The 25,309-nt window shown below is 37.0% G+C and overlaps 2 protein-coding genes across 3 annotated transcripts in view; one reads left to right on the forward strand and one right to left on the reverse strand.

Moving 5' to 3' along the window:
• Window positions 1-1,435, reverse strand: part of LOC134803053 (protein TEX261) — a 28,240-nt gene extending 26,805 nt beyond the window's left edge. For both annotated transcript variants that reach the window (XM_063775757.1, XM_063775758.1), the window contains exon 1: window positions 1,266-1,435. In XM_063775757.1, the coding sequence (XP_063631827.1) occupies window positions 1,266-1,335 (70 nt within the window). In that variant the 5' untranslated portion in view covers window positions 1,336-1,435. The remainder of the gene's footprint in view (window positions 1-1,265) is intronic.
• A 17,631-nt stretch (window positions 1,436-19,066) lies between these two features.
• LOC134803152 (uncharacterized) lies at window positions 19,067-23,548 on the forward strand. Its single transcript, XM_063775857.1, has 3 exons — window positions 19,067-19,359; window positions 19,457-19,566; window positions 21,870-23,548. Exon 3 carries the CDS (start codon window positions 21,905-21,907, stop codon window positions 23,261-23,263), a length of 1,359 nt encoding a protein of 452 aa, XP_063631927.1. The 5' UTR covers window positions 19,067-19,359; window positions 19,457-19,566; window positions 21,870-21,904; the 3' UTR covers window positions 23,264-23,548.
• The last annotated feature ends 1,761 nt before the right edge of the window (window positions 23,549-25,309 follow it).

The raw sequence follows: 25,309 nt of genomic DNA on the forward strand, positions 1-25,309 counted from the left end.
TCAGGAAAAGAACTAAACTTGTGGATGCCCTAAAACAAACACTGCGTCTAAAAGGGCAATGGGCTGGTCATGTGTCAAGATATACAGACAAAAGATGGACTAAGACTGTGACTGAATGGACAGGACCACCTGGAAAAAGACATCAAGGAAGGCCACAGAAGCGCTGGTCAGACGACATAGTTCAAATAGTTGGAAAAACAGGAATAAATTGGATGAAATTAGCTACAGATAGAGAACAATGGAAGGGACTCGAGGAGGCTTTTACCCAATAGGGATCAGTGAAAAGAATTAACAAATAATACAACAACATATAAACAAACATTATATTCGCTGAAATAAATAAAGCTGTAATAATAATAAAAAGTCAAATAGATGCAATAATCCCATGCTATTACCCCGGTTGGCCTTATAGGAGTTTCTTTTTCTGTTACAAATGGTAAAAATATGCCCACTAAATACTCATTGGCTTCATATGTGGAAAAAAGTTTTATCTTCTTCCTCGCGTTATCCTGGCATTTTGCCACGGCTCATGGGAGCCTGGGGTCCGCTTGACAATGAATCCCAAGAATTGACGTAGGCACTAGTTTTTACGAAAGCGACTGCCATCTGACCTTCCAACCTAGAGGGGAAACTAGGCCTTATTAGGATTAGTCCGTTTTCCTCATGATGTTTTCCTTCACCGAAAAGCAATTGGTAAATATCAAATATGGAAAAAAGTTTTTATAAACTTAATAAAATGTGTTTATATAGTCCATACAAACACATTTTATATAGCCCCATGACATCCCATGCTTCAGTAATCAGTCTATTTTAGTAGTAAGCCCTAACACTGAATATTATAAAATAAATGGTATCAAAATATACTATTATTTATAGATATGTTATTATGATTACTCAACTCAAGCACCTTTTTTTTATCATAGTTGTTAGGAAGTTACATACCGAATGAATTTGAATTGTAGTGAAGTATTAAGTTTCCGCGCTTATCAATAGCATTGAATAACGACATTAAAACTTTATTGTAAGTAATTAATTACCATTATAAATCAAATACAGCTGCGTCCAACTGCGTATATTAACGTCACAGATTTGTCTATTATACACTGTTACAACACAGATTTTCATTAAAAATCAAACAATAGGCTGGTTTCCTATAATAATAACCCAATAGAAGCTCTTTTCACATCGTTTTAATACATAAAACTATATTTTTCTAATATATATACTGCAAAAAAAAATGTTGCTATTAATGTAAAAATACTCACCCAAAGCCAATGTGGCAAATACAGCCTGCACTACTACTGATATAATCGTTAATAAGTAAAAGAACCACATGCTTTCTTTATGTAGTTTTACGTTTGTTTTGATATTTTTTTAGTATTTTTGAGGCTATACGCGTTGTCAAGTGCTAGGTCAATGACAAATGTTACGTCAACGTCAGTTCAATGTCAGGTGCGTTCATAAATTACTGATTTAAAGCTTGCTATACATTGTGGATCTTTTTAAAACAACTCAAATTGTAGCCACCAGTATATGGGGGCTAAGCCCCCATTCTCACGGGAGCTTTTTCAACGCGCGTTAAAAAAGCGCTTGAATCTGTCTGCACTCTAAATTCGATTTAACGACCAAGGCTTAAAGTCGAAAATCCAACAACGTTTGATAAAAAGCGCCACCGCTGTCGTGTGAATACATACATGGTTATCCATTTGTGTCATTCAAACGCTTTTTTAACGCGCGTTGAAAAAGCTGCCGTGCGAACGGGGCCTAAATGTCACTTGATACCATGGGCCCAGTTTTATAAAGTTACAAGTTACAGGTTACAAGAGTACAGGCTACAGGCACCTGTAATGCACTGTGAACGGCTACAGGTGTTTTATAAATACACATAGATAATTACAGTTGTAAAGAACCACGGTCAATCTCGATTACATGTGAAATCTACAGGTGTGAAGGACATCACTATTTAAAAAAAAACGTCTGTCATAGATACTCTGTGCTCTACTCACGCTCTACTATACTGCGTCAAGCAAATCTTGTCAGTAGAAAAAGGCGGCAAATTTGAAAAATCGCGGGCTAGCAACACTGTGTTCGAATAATTCCAAAATCGCGTGTCATCTGTGTTTTATCTGTGGCCAACTTGTTTGTTGACATTCTGAATCGTTTTTATTTCAAGAGATATTTCTGCTGTGACCTGTGATATTTTCTGATATTTAATAAGATTGTGCATTACCTTAAGCAAAGCTAAGCCTGCAATGTATAATCATACTCGTTGATAGTAAACATTACTAAAATTTTAGGTTATGACAAGTACTGGAAGAACATGGGAACTTTTAAGATTATGTGCAGTTTTTTTTGTTTTAGGGTTGAAAGGCATAAATAAAATTAAAACGTATGCCTAAATATATCCAATAAGACCACACATTGTGTCCTGGAAACCGTCCATAGGCCCACATATCTTGATAATTTCAGCGACTGATTCGACTACATAATTTACAAAGGTAAACTTTTAAAACAGTATTAAGAACTTTGATTATATCGCCGTTCTTTCGCAACATTACCTAATCCTTACATATGTTTGTTGCAGGATTAAATCTCGCTCAATATGAGGCGTTTGTAGTAGGTAGTTTCTCTTCAGAAGTTCAGTCAGACAATACTTACCTACGGCGGTTTATATACGTGTACAGCGCAACCAAGACGAAAAATAAATTTATTAGTTAAGAATGTAACAAAAATATTGAGAGCTTAAATATTGATGGAATAGATTATTCTTGTATAAGTTGTCCTTATGTTAGTTATCAAGAAAATATATTATTTAGGTTAATTTGTTTCATGCTCTCAGCTACTGCACATATATACCTATGGGAAATCCTAGTTTATACTTGTTGAAACAGGTACAGTCAGCAGCAAAGTTACTAGGCGGGCCAGGTGTTCAAAATGATCTTGACGCGGCTTTATTATTAAGAGAATAAGAATGTGTCAAGGTAATTTTGAATACCTGGCCCGCTTAGCAACTTTTGCTGCTGACTGTACCTATTTACCTTTAAAATAAGTTTTAAGTCGCTTTACATACCTGTTTGCTCAATAAAAGAAAATAATGTAGTCAGCATTCATATGGAGCACTAGACGCAGTGTAGGTATAATTTTAGAAAAGTATTTTCACATTTCCAAAATGACAAATCTTGAATAGCCTAATGTGCAAGTTAATAAAATTTCCTAACAGTATTCTCCTGATATATAAATGCCTTGTTTAATTATCAGCATACCAACTATAATTTAGCTGATATGTGTAACATTTTTAGCCCATACACAAAACAGCAGCATGAGCAAAATGTTACCAAACTAGCATGTAAAGAGTATCCCTGAACTATAATTATACATACCATACACAACATAACAATATTATAATTGTGTTATATTTCTCAAACATATTTCCTAAACTTTAGCCTGGCAAACACAACTAGCCAGTTAGTCAGATCCAAGATCCATAGTCATAGCTTTAGCATAAGACAAAGAGTATGATTCCCTCTGTCTTTAGACAGTCAGTCCTGGGCCAAACTACATAAAGAATCTATTTTATGCCTGCCACAGAACCCTACAAATTATAAATCAAGAAATGTTTATTGTAAGTTAATTAAAGTTATATAGGGAAGATAAAAGGAGTTAACTCCTTATGTTTGGAAACTTAAATTACACATTTTGTAACAAATCTGTTTTATGCTTAAGATGCAATAGATGACTACAGAGTATTATGATGCTTGGTTGAAGTGACCAGGTAACCTTGGTAACTTCATATTTTTTCAATGAATGCCCTGAATTAAAGTGTAGGTAAGTTAACGTGACCCTTATCTTCTCTTACATTTAAATGAAATAAGCACCCAAATATCATTTGTTTTATTTTTATTAAGTATGTATATTGTACAATATATACCAATCAAAATATTACACAGGTAGGTAAGTGATATTGATCCAGAAAAGTACACTAATTTACATTAACAAGTGGCATATTATATTGTAAGTATCAAATATTCCACATTTTCCATTTTGCTATGATTAAAATTGAATTCCAACTGAGAAATCTAATAAAATATTAAAATCCAGTAGGACATCTACCTGCGGAAGCAATGATTTTATTCATACATTCTAGTTTAATGGCATCTCTTCTTCTTTGTCGTTCCCTCATGACTGAGGATCGTGACCAATAACTATGTCCCTCCATTTGTCGCGAACAAGGGCTATGTGGGCTGCCCTCTGCATGGAACCACATGCTTGTTTTATGGAATCCGACCATCTTGCAGGGGCTCTTCCTCTAGCGCGCTTGCCTTCAACTTGCCCCAGTATGATGTCACGTCGTGTTGAGTTCTCTCAGAATGGTTTAATGGCATAGTCCGCTTCTAATTGTAATTTGATATCTTCAAATTTGTTAATCATTTTGACTAACATGGCTTTTAAATTGTCCGTCCATATTAAATAACAATTTCTAAAATTTTCAATAAGCCGCAAGTGACAATTTGAATTGACGTACGTAGGGCGCGCTCAGCGAAAAAAAAATCATATTCGTTTTGGTTCGACGTACATTGCTGCTTTTCTTAGCGCAATACTGCTCTTTGAGTGTTGCCCTACTTTAGTTTGCTTTACATTGCTACTGACAAGATTTGCTTGACGCACTATAAATGCTGTGTTAGCCCCCATTCGCACGACAGCTTTTTCAACGCGCGTTAAAAAAGCGCTTGAATCTGTCCGCACTCTAATTTCGACTTAACGTCCAAGGCTTAAAGTCGAAAATCCAACAACGCTTGATAAAAAGCGCCACCGCTGTCGTGTGAATAAATACACACGTATCCATTTGTGTCATTCAAACGCTTTTTTAACGGGCGTTGAAAAAGCTGTCGTGCGAATGGGGCCTTATTGTTTGTTGTAAAATATTAATTATTGGAAAAATGCCCAGAAATGAAGGAAAAATCGAGTGGTTGAGAGCGGTGTTCGATGCCAAGGATATACTTTTCGGGCCGTTTTCAGATTCAGATTAAGTTAGATTTCATGAAATATTTACCTAATAAGTAAATAAATACTGTTTCACATTACATTATAAAATGTATCGTTTCGGTAGCGGCTCAAAGATAAGTACGCTGTGTATCGAAAATGATGAATAGTACACTTTACCATAATGTGAATTGTGAATGCACTATACTTAAATAAAGAGACGAATGCTAATAAATCAACGACAAATATCGGCACCAATCCCTTTCCGTTTCCTAGTAGATAAAATAAAACGATATCATCAATAAAATCAATATCAAACATATTGTCACTTTATTTCCTATTTACACATAGGTAATTACATTAACAAAAACTGATAAGGTCAGTGCATGGAAAAGTATGCATGCCCTGGCAAAATCGTTCGCATTGGTGCCTAACAATAAAGAGTAAAGTTTAAAATCGCTCAGAAAACGAATAATTTTAATTAAAACTTAAGAATTACAGGACTCAAGACGTATGTCAGTTTTTGTTACAAGTGTATCAATCTACACTTGTAATTTACAATATTTTTATAAAACGCTTGTTCGATTATGAGTTTAAAAATATTAAACTCCCATATTTTCGTCTATGGTTGAGCTACAGGCACTTGTACCTGTAACCTGTAAAATTGTAACACAGTACTTTTATAAAACGCAAATTGTAAAAAACGGAGCAAGTGTTGCCAGTAAACGCCTGTACACTTGTAACTTGTAACTTTATAAAACTGGGCCCATGAATCAAGGATATAACTGTATCTGGCATGAGGGGTGGGGGGAAATGACCGAACGGGATAGTCTTATGTATCTTTCAGTAGGAGTAGCAGCGAAAGCGCTATTATTGTTTGTCCTTGTCACAGTCTCTCATATTTTTTGTTCCCCACCGTAAATTTAATATGGATTATGGTGGGCAAGAAATAAATTCGACCAATCATAGTGTCGCATTGCGTATGTTTTGTCCCTCACGGAGGCACGCGTATACCACTTCTACAGAATCCTACCTTCTATGCTTGATACATATAGTTGGTCAAACCAATTTGTCAGTAAATAAGAACCAAAAAAAAACTATACTCATCCTTTTCTTTTGGGTGCTAGTACTAGTTGAAGACAAAGATAGTATGATTCTCTCTGTCTATGTTTGAAATGAGACAGTGCTTTGACAAACTATAGTTCCGTATACGTTTATATTGCTATCTCTACTCTTACCTAAGGCCTCATAATAACGAGCGCTTTTTCAACGCGCGTTAAAAAAGCGCTTGAATCCGTCGACACGCTAAATTCGATTTAACGACCAAGGCTTAAAGTCGAAAATTCAACAACGCTTGATAAAAAGCGCCACCGCTGTCGTGTGAATAAATACACATGTATCCATTTGTGTCATTCAAACGCTTATTTAACGCGCGTTGTAAAAGCGCCCGTGGGAATGGGGGCTAATGGCCGTCCTCCCGAATACTGTTGTGTGCGATACCATGCGATACATAGAAGGTAGGATCCTATACTAGATTCATGGCGCGATACCATTTTTTTGTATTATAGTGTGTCAAAGGACTGTCTTATTTCAAACATAGACAGAGAGAATCATACTATCTTTGTCTTCAAGTAGTACTAGCACCCAAAAGAAAAGGATGAGTATAGTTTTTTTTTGTTCTTTTGTCAGTAGGTAAAGGCGCGAAATTCAAATTTTATATGGAAGATCGACCCTTCGCGACAGCATATTTTAAATTTGCCGCCTATTGCTACTGGCAGAAATGGCTTGCCAAACTATAATATATTACTAAAGTTGGTCAAGCAAATCTTGTCAGTAGAAAAAGGCGCGAAATTAAAATTTTCTATGGGATGATATATCCTACATTTTGCGCCTACATTTTTCAAATTTGCCGCCTTTTTCTACTACAAGATCTGCTTGACCAGGCGGCGTAGCACGGTCGCGTTTTTATCCCATGTCACCATGCCCGTCACGTTCTAAACAAGTATGTAAGTGCGAAAGGGACGCGCATAGTGATAGTCGATAAAAATGGAACCGTGCTGCGCCCGCAACTTTAGTATATATATTATAGTTTGGCAAGCCATTTCTGTCAGTAGGAATAGGCGGCAAATTTGAAATATGCTGTCGCGAAGGGTCGATCTTCCATATAAAATCTGAATTTCGCACCTTTACCTACTGACAAAATTGGTTTGCTAGACTATAAATATGTTTTAATTTATAATTGTGGTGTACCTTGTCGTGACAAGCACGAATATCTAATGTCACAATACAAATTTCCTAGCGGCAACACTGAACAGCGCCCTCTGAGTGGAACTGTGGTAAGTTATTCCAACGTGGCAAGTTGTAAGGTAAAAACCAGTATGGCGCGAAGCGTGTGAGTGCATAAAAGTGTAATATACAGTGAGGAAGCCCACAGCTGTCCTGAGTCGTCTAAAGCTAAGTATCTTATGTTACTTGGTGCTCACAGTGGTGGTATGGTTTCTCTATGCAATGATCCCCTTTATCCAGGAGCAGTAAGTTCATATGAGGTTAGCTTGCCGCGGGATCTGCCGTGGAAGCTATTCTTGAGACCATCTTAGGTAAGGCAAACTAGGTTTCTCTGTCTGGGTATGACTTGATGTGCCCCAGGCTTCATCTCCACCTGGGTAGACTAGATGCGCCCCAGTGTGCGAGAGCCGTGGCGGTTTCGGCTGCACGGCTAGAGGCGTGTCGATGTGCGGCAGTTGCCTCGGCTCGGATGTTAGGCGTCCGGGTTATCCGACCATGTGTCGGCGGACCCCCCGCGGGGGGGTCCTTAGAACCTTCATCTCCACCTGGGTAGACTAGATGCGCCCCAGTGTGCGAGAGCCGTGGCGGTTTCGGCTGCACGGCTAGAGGCGTGTCGATGTGCGGCAGTTGCCTCGGCTCGGATGTTAGGCGTCCGGGTTATCCGACCATGTGTCGGCGGACCCCCCCGCGGGGGGGGTCCTTAGAACCTTCATCAGGCCTTGTAAGATGGTTCTCTTTTGTTGTAGAGATAAGTTATATGTATAGAAGGTGATGGTTGTATGAGAATACCATATTCATGAGCAATTAAACCCACAGATCTCGGGGTCAAACAACCAGCCACCATAAAGTAAAGCGAAGCAGACTGAGGCTCCTCTGGCCCAAGAGAAGTGGATCAGAGAGAGCGAGGATAAAGAATCCTTCATGGGAGATGAAGGTATGTATGCCAAGCATTCTGTTACTCTTACACCCCACACCACACAAACAATAATAATTAGTGGCCGCCTTTCCCCTTTTACGGTCTTATTTGTATACCGTAAGTGGCTGGGGGAGAGGTGGCCACAATGGTGGAGGTGCTGGGATCCAGTAGATAAGGAATTAAGGCTTATAATATAAATAAAGAATGCAAGGCATACATTTCAACAAAGAGTAAAGTAAGTAATATAGGTAAAGAGAGCCCTCTTGAAGCATTTTATGGAAACTCATTTGAAAGCGCCATCTCTGATTCTCCCCCGAAACTAAGTATGTATGTGTGCGTGTACAACTACATATGCATCCATATGTGTACTTTCGTCCCACATAATATTAGGTCTACTTGGTCGGTTTACAAGTCCTTTTTTTGATTGGTTTCTTGTAACAAATAACTGTAATTGTTTACAAGAAGTCAAACAAAAAATGTACTCGTAAACCGCCCAAGTAGACCTAACATTGTATCCCTATGGGTCGAAGCGTATCCGCAAGGGCCCCCGAAAACAATAAGATAAGATAATAAGATAAGATAAGACGTAACATTATGTGGAAAACGTTAATGTTATCAATAATGGAATAGAAAAAAAACAGAATATTGAAGTAAATATGTTTATTACTTTCATTTTGTTGATAGCGTAAGTAATACAATAAGTGTAGGGAAAATAGTAACAGAGACAATAGAATAAGTGTACTCGTAAAGAAGCAAACTTGTTGTTTACCTCTCGTGCTTATATCGAGGTCAAAACATGCGAAATATTCCAAAATTACTAGTGTATAGAGAGATTTAAAAAGTGGAATCTTGAGCGTTGCAGAGTCACGAGAAGCGAGCAAACTTTGCTGCCTAGAGTAATACATGTTTTACACCACATTATCGCTAGGAAAGTACAATTTTTGGTAAATAATAGAAAAGAAAGCGTGTGGTGAAAAAGCATTCACACACAAGAAAATACATGTTAATAAGAAAATTTACTACGAATACCTAATAGAGCCTAAAAATATGCGTTATACCAGTGCCAACTCAATTTATTTATTTATTTTTGTAATGTTTATGTTTGTTGTAATATGATTGTGCTGCACGTTTAGTTTCGTCTTCGTCATCATTATAATTTATTTTACCACATAATATGCGATTAACTGATCTGCACCAACTGTACAGTTGTATTTATTGTAGTGTTTGTGAAATACTGGGTCAGTTTATCTTTATGTATAAAACATTTAAAAGGATAATCAGTTCGCATTTTTGGAATGGAGCGAGTTATAATTGTTTAATAAAAGCGCTTTAAAGGCGGCTTCAAACGCCGTAGTATTAGGTGCGTTGTTTCTTGCCCCATAGCTGCGAATGTTCCCGAAATAGATTTCTAAGGGATCCTGATTTAAGTGTCGGGTTAATAAAATGTCAAAACCGAACTTTTCCGACAAAACTGACCATATTCTTTCTACACCTTCTATAGTTTTAATAAAATTAATAACAGATGGGACGGTCTGTTCGAATTTTCGCATTTTATTCCCACTCATTTCTTGTTTTTTTTTATAAATGTTACTGTCTTTAAAATTGTTTTACAGCCTTGCCATAGTTTATGATGTGGCGAATTCCGCTTCACGCATCCTATGTATTTTTTTCCGTTAGGAATGCTTATGGTATTTCCATTCAAGCTGTCGAATAGGTCGTCGAGCATCAAAGTAATGTCAATTAACTGACGACAATCCTGAGGCAGATCGCCACTGGCCGATAGGTGTTCAGCGGCTACATGCAGCTACGCTATGGCTAAATAATTGGGTCGCTAATATGACTCGCATTTTTTGATTTTTTTTTGTCGATTAACATGCTCTTCGGTCAACTTGTCCACTAGCCGTAGTTCTCTATATGTTCGGTCGGAGGCATATAACATTTCATAATATTGCCACATCACTATTTTCTCTTGCCCGTTTGTGACGTAGCGCATGTCCTTGGAAAGTAAATTATTCCTGAGTCCCTTCATTAAATGGGGAGTGTCATAAATATGGATAATGTTTTTGCCATTTATTTTAAAATGTTCATATGGTGACTCCTTCTGTACCTAGCTGTTTATTTTCTTTTTTTGTGTCATTTACTAGTTCCCTGATGGCTCCAACATTTACTTGGCTCTGATCACAAACAGTGTTCACGATTATGAGACCGGATTTTTGTGCGTGTTTGATAACATCCACAATATTTTAGGATAGGTTTTGCTTCGCAACAGTTTCCTTATTTTTTTTGAAAATTATAGGGTTTATCCCCGGTCTAAGTTTTATCTGGCCCAGATAAGCGCTTCATAGCTTTTGTAGATGGCAACGTAAAATATTTATGAAGTAATGCATAGCATTTCGGACTCTTTTTGTATACGGTTAATGATAGCACCTTTTCTTCAACAGTGAAGCGTCGTCCTTTTGGTGTTTTTTTCGCTTGCTGCTGCATCTGCATAAATAGTCGCGCTGGTTTTGTCATGTTATTTACAATATCCTGGAATGCAGGATTGGTTGTGAGGTCTTCGGCATTTGCCAGCCTCGCTGCAAATGACTTAGATTTTTTCTGTAACCTTAATATCTCCGTACGTAGCCGCTTGATTTTTGTACGCAGTGAGATTGATTCTTCTAAGCTGGTGCTAGATGATTTTGTTTTCAGCCCATCTGAAAAACAAAACTGAATGTGTGAATTTGGAAGCATGGTTAAAATAACAAACCGCACTGTTACAATAGAGACTATTACTGCCATGTTCTGCCGCCAAAGAGCAGCATTAATTTGTTTAGTAAACCATAGAGCAGTGGTTCCTAACCTTTTCAGTTCGGTCACCCCTATGACTAACTAGGGAACCTGATATTAGGTCAGCTTATTACCCCCGCAAAATAACAGGTTTACCCCCACGGGGGTAAATACCCCCAGGTTAGGAACCACTGCCATAGAGTAACTTATACATACTAGGCCTTAAACAGTTTTTTGACAAGTTTTCACTCTGACATTGATGCACCAAGGTGGTTTGCTTACAGGTGGCCTACCGCGAAACGTGAAAATCGGGATTTCTTTATCTGCCTCTCCATCGATCGAATTAGCAAGAGTGATAGAGAGGCAAAAACCGAACTTTCGATTGTCGTGTTTCGCGGTAGGCCATGTGATTGACGTAGTTTGTTTACTGTATGTGCTAGTGGTGCCACCTACGCAGAGCTTTGCCTAATATTCCCTATTGTACTATTTATATGTTTATTGTATGTTTATTGTGTTTATTAAAAATCAGTTTAAGATTGAAGAGGTAATGAGGGTATGGTCTTGGGTCGTCCCATTCGTTTTTCATCAAGTTATTAAATTAGTCCTATTCTGCTTTCGTCACCCAATCTACATTCGTCACAATCGTCGGTGGCTTTCAATGTAGAATGAGTGACCAAAGCAGAATAGGGCTAATTTAAGAACTTGACGAAAAACGAATGGGACGACCCAAGACGATACCCTCCTTACCTATTCTATCTTAAACTGATTTTTATGAAATTTGGTACCAATAAAGATAGTTTTCTGAGCAGGTTTTCTGAGCAGGCATACTATTTTTTATTTCCCCAATATCGCAATAAGTATCTGGGGGCACGGTAGTGCCCCCGCCGAGTCGAGCAAAACAAAGACGCACGGCCGTACCATCCTTTTCCCGAAGCGATTTTGTGCTGGCTAAAGCTAGAACTCTGAATTTTCAGTGACATATAGGACTTAACATGCTTTACATATATTCTCAAACTTGTAGTTTAAGAATTATTGTACGTCAAAGTTCTACTAATATCTACTATTGTCCCTCTTTTTTTGTATATTACTTTGGATATTTTTTGTGTGCATTACACGCTTCCAATACATTTTTCTAGGCATCATGACGAATGAGATATCACACGTATTTTTAGGAGTAGTATCTCTATTTTTCACTGTTTTCAAGATCTCGAACAGACTAAAAAGGTGAACAAAAAGTAAGCTACTCATTTATCATGATAATGTTATGTATAAATGTAAATATACCTTGACCGCCCAAAGCACCGGAGCCCATTTAGATTTGCTTATCACGCTGTAATTATGCTCCATGATTACACCGGCGCGAGCTTGAGCAGCACTCGTATCTTGAGTTTAGCTGAAAAAGTATTAAGATTGTTTTCATCTATCCATTATCTATACCTACTAAATAAGTTTTTGGCAAAAATCTCTTTTTTGGTACAAGCTTTTATCGCTGACTGTACTTTTCTTACGACAGACAACTAATACTCATCGAGACAATTCTAAAAACCCCTAACACAATTAGGTTACGTTGTTTCATCACAGAGTTCCTATGGCCACCTCCTGTCTCCATCATCAGATCAGCTCGATGGTACCATATATATTGCATTGTCATCCGATTTATACATGCATGCAAAATTTCAGCTCAATCGGAAACCGGGAAGTGGATCAAATTTAACTTGCAAGATTTTATTACACACAGACAGACAGACAGACAGACAGACAGACAACGGTCAGGTGAAACTAAATAAAAGCTTGTAATAGTTATTCTGTGGTACAGTGTTGAGTAAGGTACGGCTAAACCGGAAATAACTGAATCGAATTTGATGAAATCTGCTCGTACTCTGAGGCTATGGCTGTGGATAATGTCTCTGCCCGCATAGAGCTGGGTGCGCCTCATGCTGCCCTCCAGTCGCTATTATGTGTTCCCTTGTTTGGGATGAGGTTGTCTGTCACTCATGAAACCATGACATTAAGTAAAATTTCTATGAGAATGAAATAGAAGGCAACTGCTAGAATACTCTCCTTCACATTCCATATTTTAATTGCTTAATTTTACAAAAAAAACATGTACCTTTACAAGCAATTAAACAAATTTTAGGTAAGTACGTATTATCATAGACAAATATAGTAAGACAAGAGTGCTCACTCCATACATCAGTTTTGGTACCAAAAATATTAGTATTTTCATAGTCGACATCTAGCATCGAGAAGCGGAATTATCAGTACTGCTACTTGACGATAGATGTAGCGGCGACCGTAAAGTCTAATGCTCAACAATTTTCAGCTAATATTATAAACTGATTAACCGGAACTCTATTTTCAACCCCTTAGTTGTAAATTAGTTGTAAATTGTTGTTCAATAAAAATTTCGTTGGTCGGCACTTGAGAGACATTTAGTATCGAGTAGCGGTACTGATAATTCCGCTACTCGATGCTAGATGCCGACTATGAAAATACTAATATTTTTGGTACCGAAACTGATGTATGGAGTGAGCACTCTTGTCTTACTATATTTCTCTATGGTATTATTTAAGCAAAAACCTACCTGCGGAATTGCTTTCTGTTGGTGTACTGACACTCTGAAAGTGCAGAAAGAAGGCGGCTTGAGGCATTTCAAAAACATCTGAAAAAATCAATTTTTTATATAAATAACGTTAGAAAAAGAGAAACTGTGGCGATTAACAAAAAGACGGTGGTAGCCTGTTCGGTAAGGGAAATTATCGCTTACAAACAACAAATACAAACAAACAAACTTTCAACCCCTTTTTTCATCACCTTAGGGGATGAATTTCCCAAAATGCCGAAACTAATTTTCTTGTATTTTAATAATATATCTTTTTACGAAGTTTGAAATTGCTAGCATAAAATAAAACTTGAACCCCATACAAACTTTCATCCCTTTTTAACCCCCTTAGGGGTTGAATTTCCAAAATCGCTTCTTATCTCTTGTACAGTTTATAAATCTAACCTGGTGTGCAAATTTCAAAAGTGGCTGTGACATACGGACGGACGGACGGACAGACGGACAGACGGACAGACGGACAGACGGACAGGCGGACAGACGGACAGACGGACAGACGGACAGACAGACAGACAGGACGAACCTATAAGGGTTCCGTTTTTTGCCATTTGGATACGGAACCCTAAAAATATAATATAAAATATATAGATTACCCGTATTGGTTGCTAATGCAGCCTGCTGTGGTGCTTCATTAGAAACTTGTTGTAAGTTTGAGGTAGAGGCTTGTTCATTAATGTTTGGCTGAGTAGCATGCGAAATTTCCAAGTTGTCAACATGCCTTTGTTCTGTAAAAAGGTAGAGAGGTTGGCTGGTGCGTTAATGGACGGAATAGTTGATATGACAGAATTAGCTACGTTGACCTTATTTCTGTCAGCAGTACATTGCAAGTAATGGCTTCTTTTCTCTAAATATCCCTATAAAAATTATGCATACTATTAGTACTATGCCTTATGGGACGGTCGAAGAGATAGTTCAGATCCGGAAACCGCTATAGAAGACGGATAGGCCTGAGGCCGACAATCCCTTTTCACGCCGAGGTATGTATACTTAGTGCTTTTCTCAAACATGCAATGAAATAAATAAAATAAAAAATCCACGAAACCCAAGTTTTATTTATAGAAAAAACTAAAAGTAAACTACACCTAAAATACTACTATCTTTATCACGGGTATGTTTTACACGAGTCGTGTATTTTTACTACCCGTATATTTTCATGTATCTTTGATTTGTTCGCCTTGTATCCGTCTGACTGTCGTTTTTGTCACATAAGTTTACATAGTTTTTCATGTTCATATCATGTTTCACATACATAGTTGCTTTATGCATGGAGTAAATAAGTATAATTTCCAGTGTTGACGATTTTGTAGTTACTTTCATTTCTTTAAAATATGCCACAAAACTTTCTAAGAAACTGTAAGCCACTTTCCTTAGTTTCTCAAATAATAAAATTGCCATAAGCAACCATATACATACTTCGTCTTTGACTTGGCGGCAGAGGTAGCAAGTTATTTAAAATCAATTCTGCTTACGCTCCCAATTCCAACTCCTACGATTACAATTAATATTAATTTCATTATTTCGTCGGAACTCATATTAAAGTAAAAAAATCAACAACGCACCATAAATCCAATAAAACAGAAATACAGAATGAATGAAAACTTTCCAACTTTGCCTCCATAACAATAAAAAAAAATAACTACGCGTGTTTGAGTAGACCTTCTTACCGCTAACGTTTAGATGAAATATTTTATATGTTTTTATTTGTGTAGTTAAATTTATAATTTAAAATTATAGAATTTGGTTAGTAATGAATTATTTATTATGTTCATGTTGATTTTACACAAATAAAACTGCAAATTATAGCAAACATTGTTTTTTTTATAGGCGTAGTGGCAGAGTGTCACTGTGTCATTACGAACCATAAAGTGGTAACAGACTATCGCACCACACCAAGGTCATTGTGCGACGCACCGATAAGTAAGAGCGAGAAAGAGATATCGCTTTCTGTGTGTTACGGCCAATAAAGCAAATACTGCCTCTAGTTTTTTTTTTATGGATGAATGCCACGATGCTGAGCGGCTACCGCGAAAACCGAAATTGTCAAATTGCGGGGAACTTTCTCTTTTACTCCAATGGAGGCGTAATTAGAGTGACAGAGAAAAATCTCCGCAATTTGCGAACTTCAATTTTTGCGGTTATAGCCCTGTATCACAAATATTTGTGAAATGGAAATTAAAAAAAGCGGCCAAGTGCGAGTAGGACTCGCCCATGAAGGGTTCCGTAACAGCAAGTAACATAATAAAATTGCGGTTTACAATTTATCACGTAGTAATAAAAAACTACTTACTAGATCTCGTTCAAACCACATACATTTTACCATTGGAAGTGTCTCTCGCGCTAACTATTTAGTTTAGAACAAAATGATATTAGAAACCTCAATATCATTTTTGAAGACCTATCCATAGATACCCCACACGTATGGGTTTGATGAGAAAACAATTTTTGAGTTTCAGTTCTAAGTATGGGGAACCCCCAAAACTTAAATAATAATAATAATAATTATTGTTTTTTTTTTCTATTTGTGTGTGAAAATCTTAATGCAGTTCACAGAATACATCTACTTACCAAGTTTCAACAGTATAGTTCTTATAGTTTCGGAAAAAAGTGACTGTGACATACGGACGGACAGACAGACAGACAGACATGACGAATCCATAACGGTTCCGTTTTTTGCCATTTGGCTACGGAACCCTAAAAAGAGGATTTTGCCGGCCTTATCCTAGCTGCACCTGAAGGCCTACCGCGAACCACGTTCGATGAGTTGCCTCTGTCGCATTTGTGAATTCGTACGTAAGTGTGACAGGGAGGCAACACGTCAAACGTGGTTCGCGGTAGGCCTCCTGAAACGTCATACTTCGCAGCCTCGCTTAGGGAACATAACATCAATATTTCATTGCATGTTTGAGAAAAGAACTATTACGTGTGTACAAGGTATTTTTTGGCAATTTTCTTAAATAACTTCTATTATAAAATAAATACATTTAATATATGTACTTAAAATGCGCTCTTTCATTTGGTGTATATAAATATAGTTTGAAAACTTTATTTTTAAACTTTCTCATTTACCGCCCAACTGTGGCCCCCCAATGCCCCCATGTTTAAAATTCATTTCTTTACGTTACACGTCCGTCCGTCTTTGGGTCACTAATTTACATATGTGTACCAAATTTCAACTTAATTGGTCCAGTAGTTTCCGAGAAAATAGTCTGTGACAGACGGACAGACAGACAGACGCACGAGTGATCCTATAAGTGTTTCGTTTTTTCCTTTTGAGGTACGGAACCCTAAAAACATCGTTATAAAGAGAGACTGATTTTTCCTACATACGTATAACTAATTCTGAAAGATAATCTTATAGATTCATACCAGGTAAATGCAGTGAAGTGAGTGAAGGCATTGCTAATCTATTTAACGGGTGGTTACGGTTTTTGTCTGCATTCTTGAAATGTTTATCACAAATGATCCTCTTCTTATGGTACTCATAATCCGAAGACTATTCCAACTTGCCACCAACAAGTGTGACCCAAGATTTGAATTGTTCTGGATACTTGTCAGGATTTGGAAAGCGATGGGTTATTGTTCCTGAAAAAATAAATTCACTCTCCTTGTATTATGTTTGCCTGATACATGTAAGATAATGTTAAAATAAGTAGGTATGACACATATTTTTATACCATGTCTGGAGTATCTAGATATGGGATTTTAAACTATACATATGCATAGATATGAGAAGATTCTTATAGTTTATTTTATAGTTAATTAATAATATTTAAATGATAAGTTTTAAGATGTATTCTAATAAGTAATTCTTCATTTTTATTTGTATTAGGTATAGGTTAGATTCAGTAATTGCTATGCCCTTGTAGGGCTCATGTTTGAAACAACTCATTTGTTATTTAATACCTATATGTACAACATGAATGCAAATAAAGAACTTGAACTTGTATGTATTAGGTACCATAATTCGTGAAAATGAACTTACCAGCGTTTTTACAGCAGCACATAGTCTAAGCATTGTAGCAGATTTATCGATAGTGGCCTGCCTTATCAAAAGTTACTAGTACTTAGGTACCTACCACAAAATAAATTTACTGTAAAATAGCGTCCATATCGCACAAAATAACACAGCACACAGCGAATGCTCAACGACAAGGCGGACCAACACAGAGGTACAACTCAACGCACTTTCGAGGTTTTCATAACAGGGCATGTGTTTTAATTCGGGCTATAATCTAATTTCTTTCAGAACCGTAATGAAGGAAATGGCTGAACCATCACTAAAATATTTCAAATTTACCCTCTTCCAGTGACAGCAAAAAAATTGCATGTCTTGGCGGATATGCAAGTGTTGCCAGCATAAAAAAACAGCATAATTAAATCAATTTATAACAAAATTCTTTTTTTTTTCAAAATTTATAGTAAATTATAATAATTACAAATATGAATTCGTACTTATTTTAATTTAAATATTAATGCCACTAAAATTATATACATTTTATAGTGACATCTGGTGAAGTAGTTTGTGTAATCGGAAGTCAACTAATTTTGTCAGAAGCAAGATATAGAAGTCGCCTGCATCTTTACTGACGTTAACTACATTTGAAGTGTCCCTCCCCTGCATTTCAATATAATCAGACATCTTTACTAACAGAAATCATAGATGGCGCTACTGGTATCAGAAGCTGCGAGATATTCTTTTTTACGAATATATGTTTGAAGTGTTTTCTTACGAAGTCTGGTTCGGCATTCATTTAGGCTCGTTTAAATAAAGAGGCTGGCATTTGTATTTATTAATTGAAGATAATTTGAGTAAATAAGTCATATTTTTATTTGCGTAACAAGCGGAATATCAACTGTACGGAATGTACGGAGTACCAACTTGAAGAAATTGCATATGGTGACCGGAAACAGGACAACTACGTTTCCGTCGAGGTTGTATTTATGATTTATTTTACAATTAGAGTATAGTTGTAAATTATCAAGAAGAATATTGAGAGATAAAAGTAAAAAATATTGCAGCATTTGTCTGTATCTATTAAGTATGATATTTATTAATTTATTATTAAGAGAAATACCATTGTGTAATAGTGTCTTCGAGTTACCAACATAATAGCAAGAATAGGCTACGCAAGGTGTCTAGTAATGGCGGCAAGATGAGAGTAGGTGTTGCTACACTAAGAAGATTACCCACAAAATCAACGGAAGAGTACGGATTGTCGGGATTATCAAGATAACTAAAGAAGATGAAGACATCGGTTACTAAACGGATTCGACTTGGAAAATTTATGCGAGAACTGATTTTCCAATTAGACGGTTGGATAATTAAGTTATAACAAGCTGTTTCTAGATATAAGTAGGTAATCTATTTAATTTTGTGACATATTAACTGTTAACATGTTGAAAGATCGGCTGATTTATAGGAATATAATAAGAAGAGAAATACTAGTCGTAATAACCTAATAAGTATCTTATAGGAAATATGCGCGTAGTAAAGACGGTTTTATACACTCTATAATTTACCTCGCATGTTTTCTTTTTACTTTAGAATTATAAATTTAGTTTTAAAAATTCAAGTGTATGGCTATTTATAAGGAATAAACATAAATATTGCGAAAATTACCGATAAGAGTCCGAAATTCGTTTTAAAGTTTATAGAAATTTTGGGGGAATTTATGTTGACTTTGGCAACATTGAAAGTTGTACAGTACTCGTCCCACCATTTTAAATTGTTGGCGGAAGGTCACCGAACAGTTGCGAGTTCCCCAGGAAGGTTCCTTAAATTACACAGGTAATTTAGACAAATATTGTAATATAAAGTGCACCGACGAAGTGTTTAGCGTGTAAATAAGTAGGATCATCAAAAATGTCTTCATTTACGTTCATAGGTACAGTGAACTCGCCTCCGTCAACCACACCGGACGAGACAAAAATTTTCATCGGAATTGACGAAAACCCCGGATAAGACTGTTTAATACCAGGACAAGACTATTTCTCGGTAAGTTTTTAAGCATCTACTTTACAGCAATACGACTGAATTCTTAAATAAAACAAGAAAATGCGATCGTCATTTGCTTCGGCGTGGGACGGCAGCCATGATTATTTAGTTTGGACTAACTTTGGACGTCCAACCAAACAAGGAAAATCATCTAATTTAGCGAAGTTTCTTTCGATATTTATGCGAATCACAATGGAGATACGGGTCTATTACGTTCTTTTATTAAAATATTTTAACTTTCTAGAATTGACGAGGTGAAATATGGTAAAGGAAAATAGACCCTATTATTATGCCAATACGGTTCGTATTAGTGTGGTTTAGTTTAGAGTCGTAGTAGAATCTTCTAGAGCAGCGGATGTACATGGCGGATTTTAATATTTTTACATTTTCTAGGGTTCTTAAGATATATAAATAGGTATATTTTTATTTTATCATGCATCTTGTTGGAAGTTTAGAAATACAACTGGCTTCCTTTCTGATTGGGTTTGCAGTTTATAAAAATAGCAATTGTGCTGTGTATATATACAGGGTGAAATTTAAATCACTGGCCATATTCATTCCAGGCACTAGGTTACACTTAAGGAATCTATTTAGCGAAAAAAAAGAGTACATTTTTTTTTAATTTTCATTTTTCAATTTTTAAATACTTTCCACGAGTCGTGGTCACCCTATTACCACAAATGTAAACAAACCTAATAGTAGGTTTTAACAACAACATCAGCAAAACCCTTATCTGTCCTTCACTAAACCTTATAATCGTTGCAATAGGGTCCACCTAGTTAGTGTTGGCGATGGTAGGCAGGTTTATCAATTTCGAGGGTAGTCTAAACCATTCCGCGCTAGCGGTAAACATAACGGTTAGCATAAATGATTAGTCACTCGTCACTCGCCAACCTTAAAATAATAATCGCGCGCGTACTAAGGTTTAAAAAAATGTTTTCGAACCGGGAATATTAGGAAATGGTACGGTGTTATTTATTAAGTGGTGAGTGTTTACGTGGTGCACAAAGATTATACGAAATGGAATCAGTTCCACGCCTTCGCAGACAAGGATTGAATCCAAGAGTACCATCTCGTGGGACTTTCGTTAATTGCGTCGACTTTTAATCAAATGTAAGTACATAAGATGATTCAATTTTTTAAATACGCCTGAATGCAAAGATTCCTGACCTAGTTTTTACTCATTGTTTTTAAGCCACGGACGTTTTGTTAATAATCATTAGTCAGAAATAATATTTTAGATTAAAAATGGGTTGCCTTTGCATTTTGATGGCTCTAAGCCCGTTAAAGTATGAAGGAAAAATTAGCAACTTATGTAGGTAAGCGTCTTATCTCGCTGCAATAGGGTTCATAATTGGTGACGCGATTGCAAACAGCGGGAGGGGCGGGGTGTCAATGACCTTAACTGATAAGAGAGAAGCGGGTGTAGTGGGTAGTTGTCGGTTCACCATAACGTACGAGGTTTTTAGGACAACTTGATGATGAGTTATTTCGAAAAAAATGTACTGAGCGGTATTAAAAGAAAAAACACGTGTTTAATATTTTTTCGAGTTCTTTCGGGTGTTTCAATTTGGCCAGTGAATTAAATTACACCCTGTATAAGCTAACATCTTCTTTACAGGATATTGTGGTGACATTTATGTGTTTTTAGATTTATTAAATAAGTGTTTCGTTGAAGTGTTCCAATAATTAAACAAACAAATGAGTGAAATAAAACTAAATAATTTTTAAATAATTAACTATCAAACAAGTGAAGTCTAAATAAAAGGTTAATAAATAAATAAACCAAACAAATGAATAAAATAAAAACGTTAACTTTCATCAAGCTGCGAGTGAGCTTAAGTTAGTGACAGAAGATTTTGTATTGTGGTATCAGTGTATAAACGTCAACGTCACTTGCTGATTTTGACATGGCTTAGGCTGGTGTAATTTATAAATAAATGATAAACAAAGATTACACATTTGTATGTCAGTGTGTATGTTATGTTGCCTACCATAAATTTATTATTTTACTTCCTTTCATAATAACTTCAAATAAAAGAGACATCGGTTAATAATTAATTCAATGGTTTTAATTAATTTAAATTAAAAGGAATTCAACTTTCTTACTTTAGTTTCAAATTTAAATGGATTTTAGAGAACTTTAGTTGGATTTAAATTTAAATACTTTGAGATTATTAAAATAAATAATAAGTGGAGTTATTAAAGGTTAATTAACCTAAAAGATTAAATTATTTTATTGGTGTGACCGTTCAAATTATTAGAGAATTAAAGTTAAACGGGTTTGTTTCTGTGCGTTACAGGCTTAGACAAGACTACGGTCTAGACAAATACCAGAATGGACGACATTCTTTTAGCAAGGCTTAGGCTCATTAATGACAAACTCACAACAGACTTAGAAGTAATTCCGGTTACTGTTAATTTAGAAAATTTAGTGCAAGCTCAGATTACCTACGGTAAATTAGAAGCATCACTGAAAAGACTTAACGGAGATCTGACGGAGTACTTTAGGCTGGCTTCGACACCCGCATCGGATGAAATCTGCTTGATAAGTGGACTTCAACTTCAAGCAGAAGAGACTTTAGCGGAACTTAAGGTGAAGATCGACCAAATATCTACATCAAGCAAACCATCAGAGAAGCTGACTGAAGCGAACTCCTCGTGCAGACTTCCTAAGCTTCAGCTGCCGGTGTATAATGGGGATGTACTGGCGTGGTATGAATTTTGGGATGCCTTCAGAAGCAACATCGATGCAAGGAACCTGCCGGAAGTGGACAAGCTTTCATATCTTAAGACTTCAGTCAAGGGAGATGCCAAAAAAGCCATTGACGGTCTAGCGACTACTAGCACCAACTATGCTATTGCGGTTTCAATACTGAAAGAAAGGTTCGGGAAAACTTCACATCTCATAGATGCGCATTATGCCACATTATATAAAATTAAGATGGCCAAAGGCAATGCGGATGATTGCAGAAGGACTTTCAACGAGATTGAAAGGAACCTTAAGATTTTAGAATCACTAGGTGAGAACATTAATCATAATCACCTGCGCTTCATGCTACTAGAGAAGTTTCCTTCTGATCTAGTATATGAGATAAAACTTAAAGTTAAGGATGATTCCATTCAAGAACTGAGAAGCCAAATGGACAAAATAATCACTGCCAAGGAGGATGCGGAGAGGATATCGAGTAGGAAACGCCCTCTGGACTCAGAAGCTAGTACGGTCGGGATTCTTCATGTGAATGCGAAACGCGCGAGATACGCAAGTCAGTCCCAACTACATCACAGTAAACAGAGTAAACAAAACCAGCAGAGAGACTTCGATAAGCGACCTGTACAGAAGAAGTTTAAGGGTTTCAAGAAAAATAGCAATAGAGGCAACAGACCAAACCAAGCTTCAACTTCAAGCAAGGATCAGACAGAAACTCAGCGAAGTCCTCAAGAGGTCAGGAAGGGATTGGATTGTATATTTTGCAAAGGGGGCCATTATAACGATAGCTGCCCTGAAGCATCTACTTTAGCCGAAAGGAAGAAACGACTTGAAGGACGATGCTTCATCTGTTTCAAGCAGAATCACTTGGCAAAAGACTGTAAGAGTAAGAAAAAATGCGCTCGCTGCCATAGTGAAGTACTGCATAATCGAGCATTATGTCCTTCAAATTTTCAGAAGGATACAACGGAGAAGAAACAGTCCTGACTGTTCTAGAAGAGGGAATCACTGCACTCCAAACGGCAACAGTTTATGCAAGCCCCCTAGATAATAAGAACAAACTATTTAAATATAGACTTCTCTTAGATCCAGGTTCCCAACGCTCTTATGTAACATTCCGGACTGCAAAGGAACTAAAGCTTCCCGTCGAAGAAGAGAGTCATCTAGTAGTATTCACCTTCGGCGACGATCCTCCCAGAGAGATACATAGCCCAATAGTCACTCTTCATCTACTATCTAGAACAAACAAGAACATAGTAATACAGGCTAACTGCGTAGAGTATATCTCCAGAGGTTATATACCTAATGTCAAGATGAAGAACTTACCGGAGTCATATACACTAGCGGACGACGGGTCGCTGAGCGGACCTGTACAGATCTTGGTTGGAAACGAATATTACTGCAACATAACTTACGAGAAAAGGGTACAACTGGATAGCAATTTGTTTCTAATCGACTCTGCACTTGGTTGGATAATTAGTGGTAGAGCAGAACCACAGCTTAGAGACGAGTCGTACGTAGTGACTTACACTCAGACTTGCATTGAAACGAAGCTTCATCAGCCAGATCCACCTCTTTGTAATGGAGACATAAAGAGCCTTTGGGAACTAGAATGCATAGGTATTAGTGATTCCCCAAGAGCAACTAGAGAAGAAGAAGCCATCAAATATTTTAATGATACAACTTTAAAATTAAATAATCGATACACGGTAAGCTGGCCTTGGATAACTTATCCACCGGATTTACCTAATAATTTTGGAATGGCTTTTGGTCGTTTATCAAGCTTATTGAAGCGTATGGATCAAGATACGTTGGTAGCATACAGCGATACGTTTAAACAACAATTAGATAAGGGTATAATAGAAGTTGTACCCTCTTCAAGAACATCAACAGGTAACGTCATTCACTACCTACCTTTCCATGGAGTACGTCATCGAGGAAAACCTATGAGAATAGTTTATGATGCTAGCTCTAAGAGTATCAAGGACACCAAGAGTCTGAACGAATGTTTGTACAGAGGACCACTCATGCTAGAAGACCTCACGGGCTTACTTATAAAATTTAGAACTCATAGGATAGGTTTAACCTCGGATATTGAAAAGGCGTTTTTACAGATGGCGTTACACGAGAAGGATCGTGATGTAACCAGATTCTTGTGGCTCAAAGATACCTCTAAACCTGTATCTCAAGACAACCTACTATACCTTAGGTTTTGTAGAGTTCCATTTGGCGTCATTTCATCACCGTTTTTGCTTAATGCGACTATTAAGCACCACCTGTCCAATGCAGAAGATCAGCAAGTCAGACAGAAAGCAAATGACATATATGTGGATAACTTTGTTTCGGGTACCGACACTACGGATGAGGCGATGAAACTCTACAAAAATCTAAAAGGATCTTTTCAAGATATTTCAATGTCACTCAGAGATTGGAGTTCAAATTCTAAGGAATTTATGAAGAAAGTCTCTGATACATGTAAAGAAGATAAAGTAAAGGTACTTGGCTTAGAATGGGACATCAAAAAGGATACTCTTCAGTTGAAACCTAACTTACAAGAAGAAGCTGTCACAAAGAGAGGAATACTGAAGACTATCGCATCAATCTACGATCCATGTGGTTATGCAGTACCCTATACCCTATCATCTAAACTATTTTTACAAGAGCTTTGGAAAGCTGGAGTGTCATGGGACTCACCATTATCGAGCGAACTAACGGAAGAATGGAACAAGATCCGACAGAATTTAGAAGCCATTAGGAAGGTGTCGGTGGACAGATGCTACATGAAGACACCAGTGGGAAAAGGCTACCAACTACACTGTTTCACCGATGCCTCTCTACAGGCTTATGCAGCATCAGTCTTTTTAGTCTGCGGCTCGGAGAAAAGCTTCATTATTGGTAAATCTCGGCTGATACCAATAAAGGACCAGGAGAGTCTCAAGATACCTCGTCTTGAACTTTTAGGAGTTGTACCTCCCCCCCTTTCTACTTACTTACCTACTCGTAATATGAACACCCCCTTTAGATATACCCCTA

The sequence above is a fragment of the Cydia splendana genome, chromosome 26, assembly GCF_910591565.1.
Source record: "Cydia splendana chromosome 26, ilCydSple1.2, whole genome shotgun sequence".
Taxonomy (NCBI): domain Eukaryota; kingdom Metazoa; phylum Arthropoda; class Insecta; order Lepidoptera; family Tortricidae; genus Cydia; species Cydia splendana.

What these genes read in the sequence shown, in the direction of transcription:
- LOC134803152 (XM_063775857.1), top strand. Translation starts at nt 21,905, where the DNA reads ATGGACGACATTCTTTTAGCAAGGCTTAGGCTCATTAATGACAAACTC.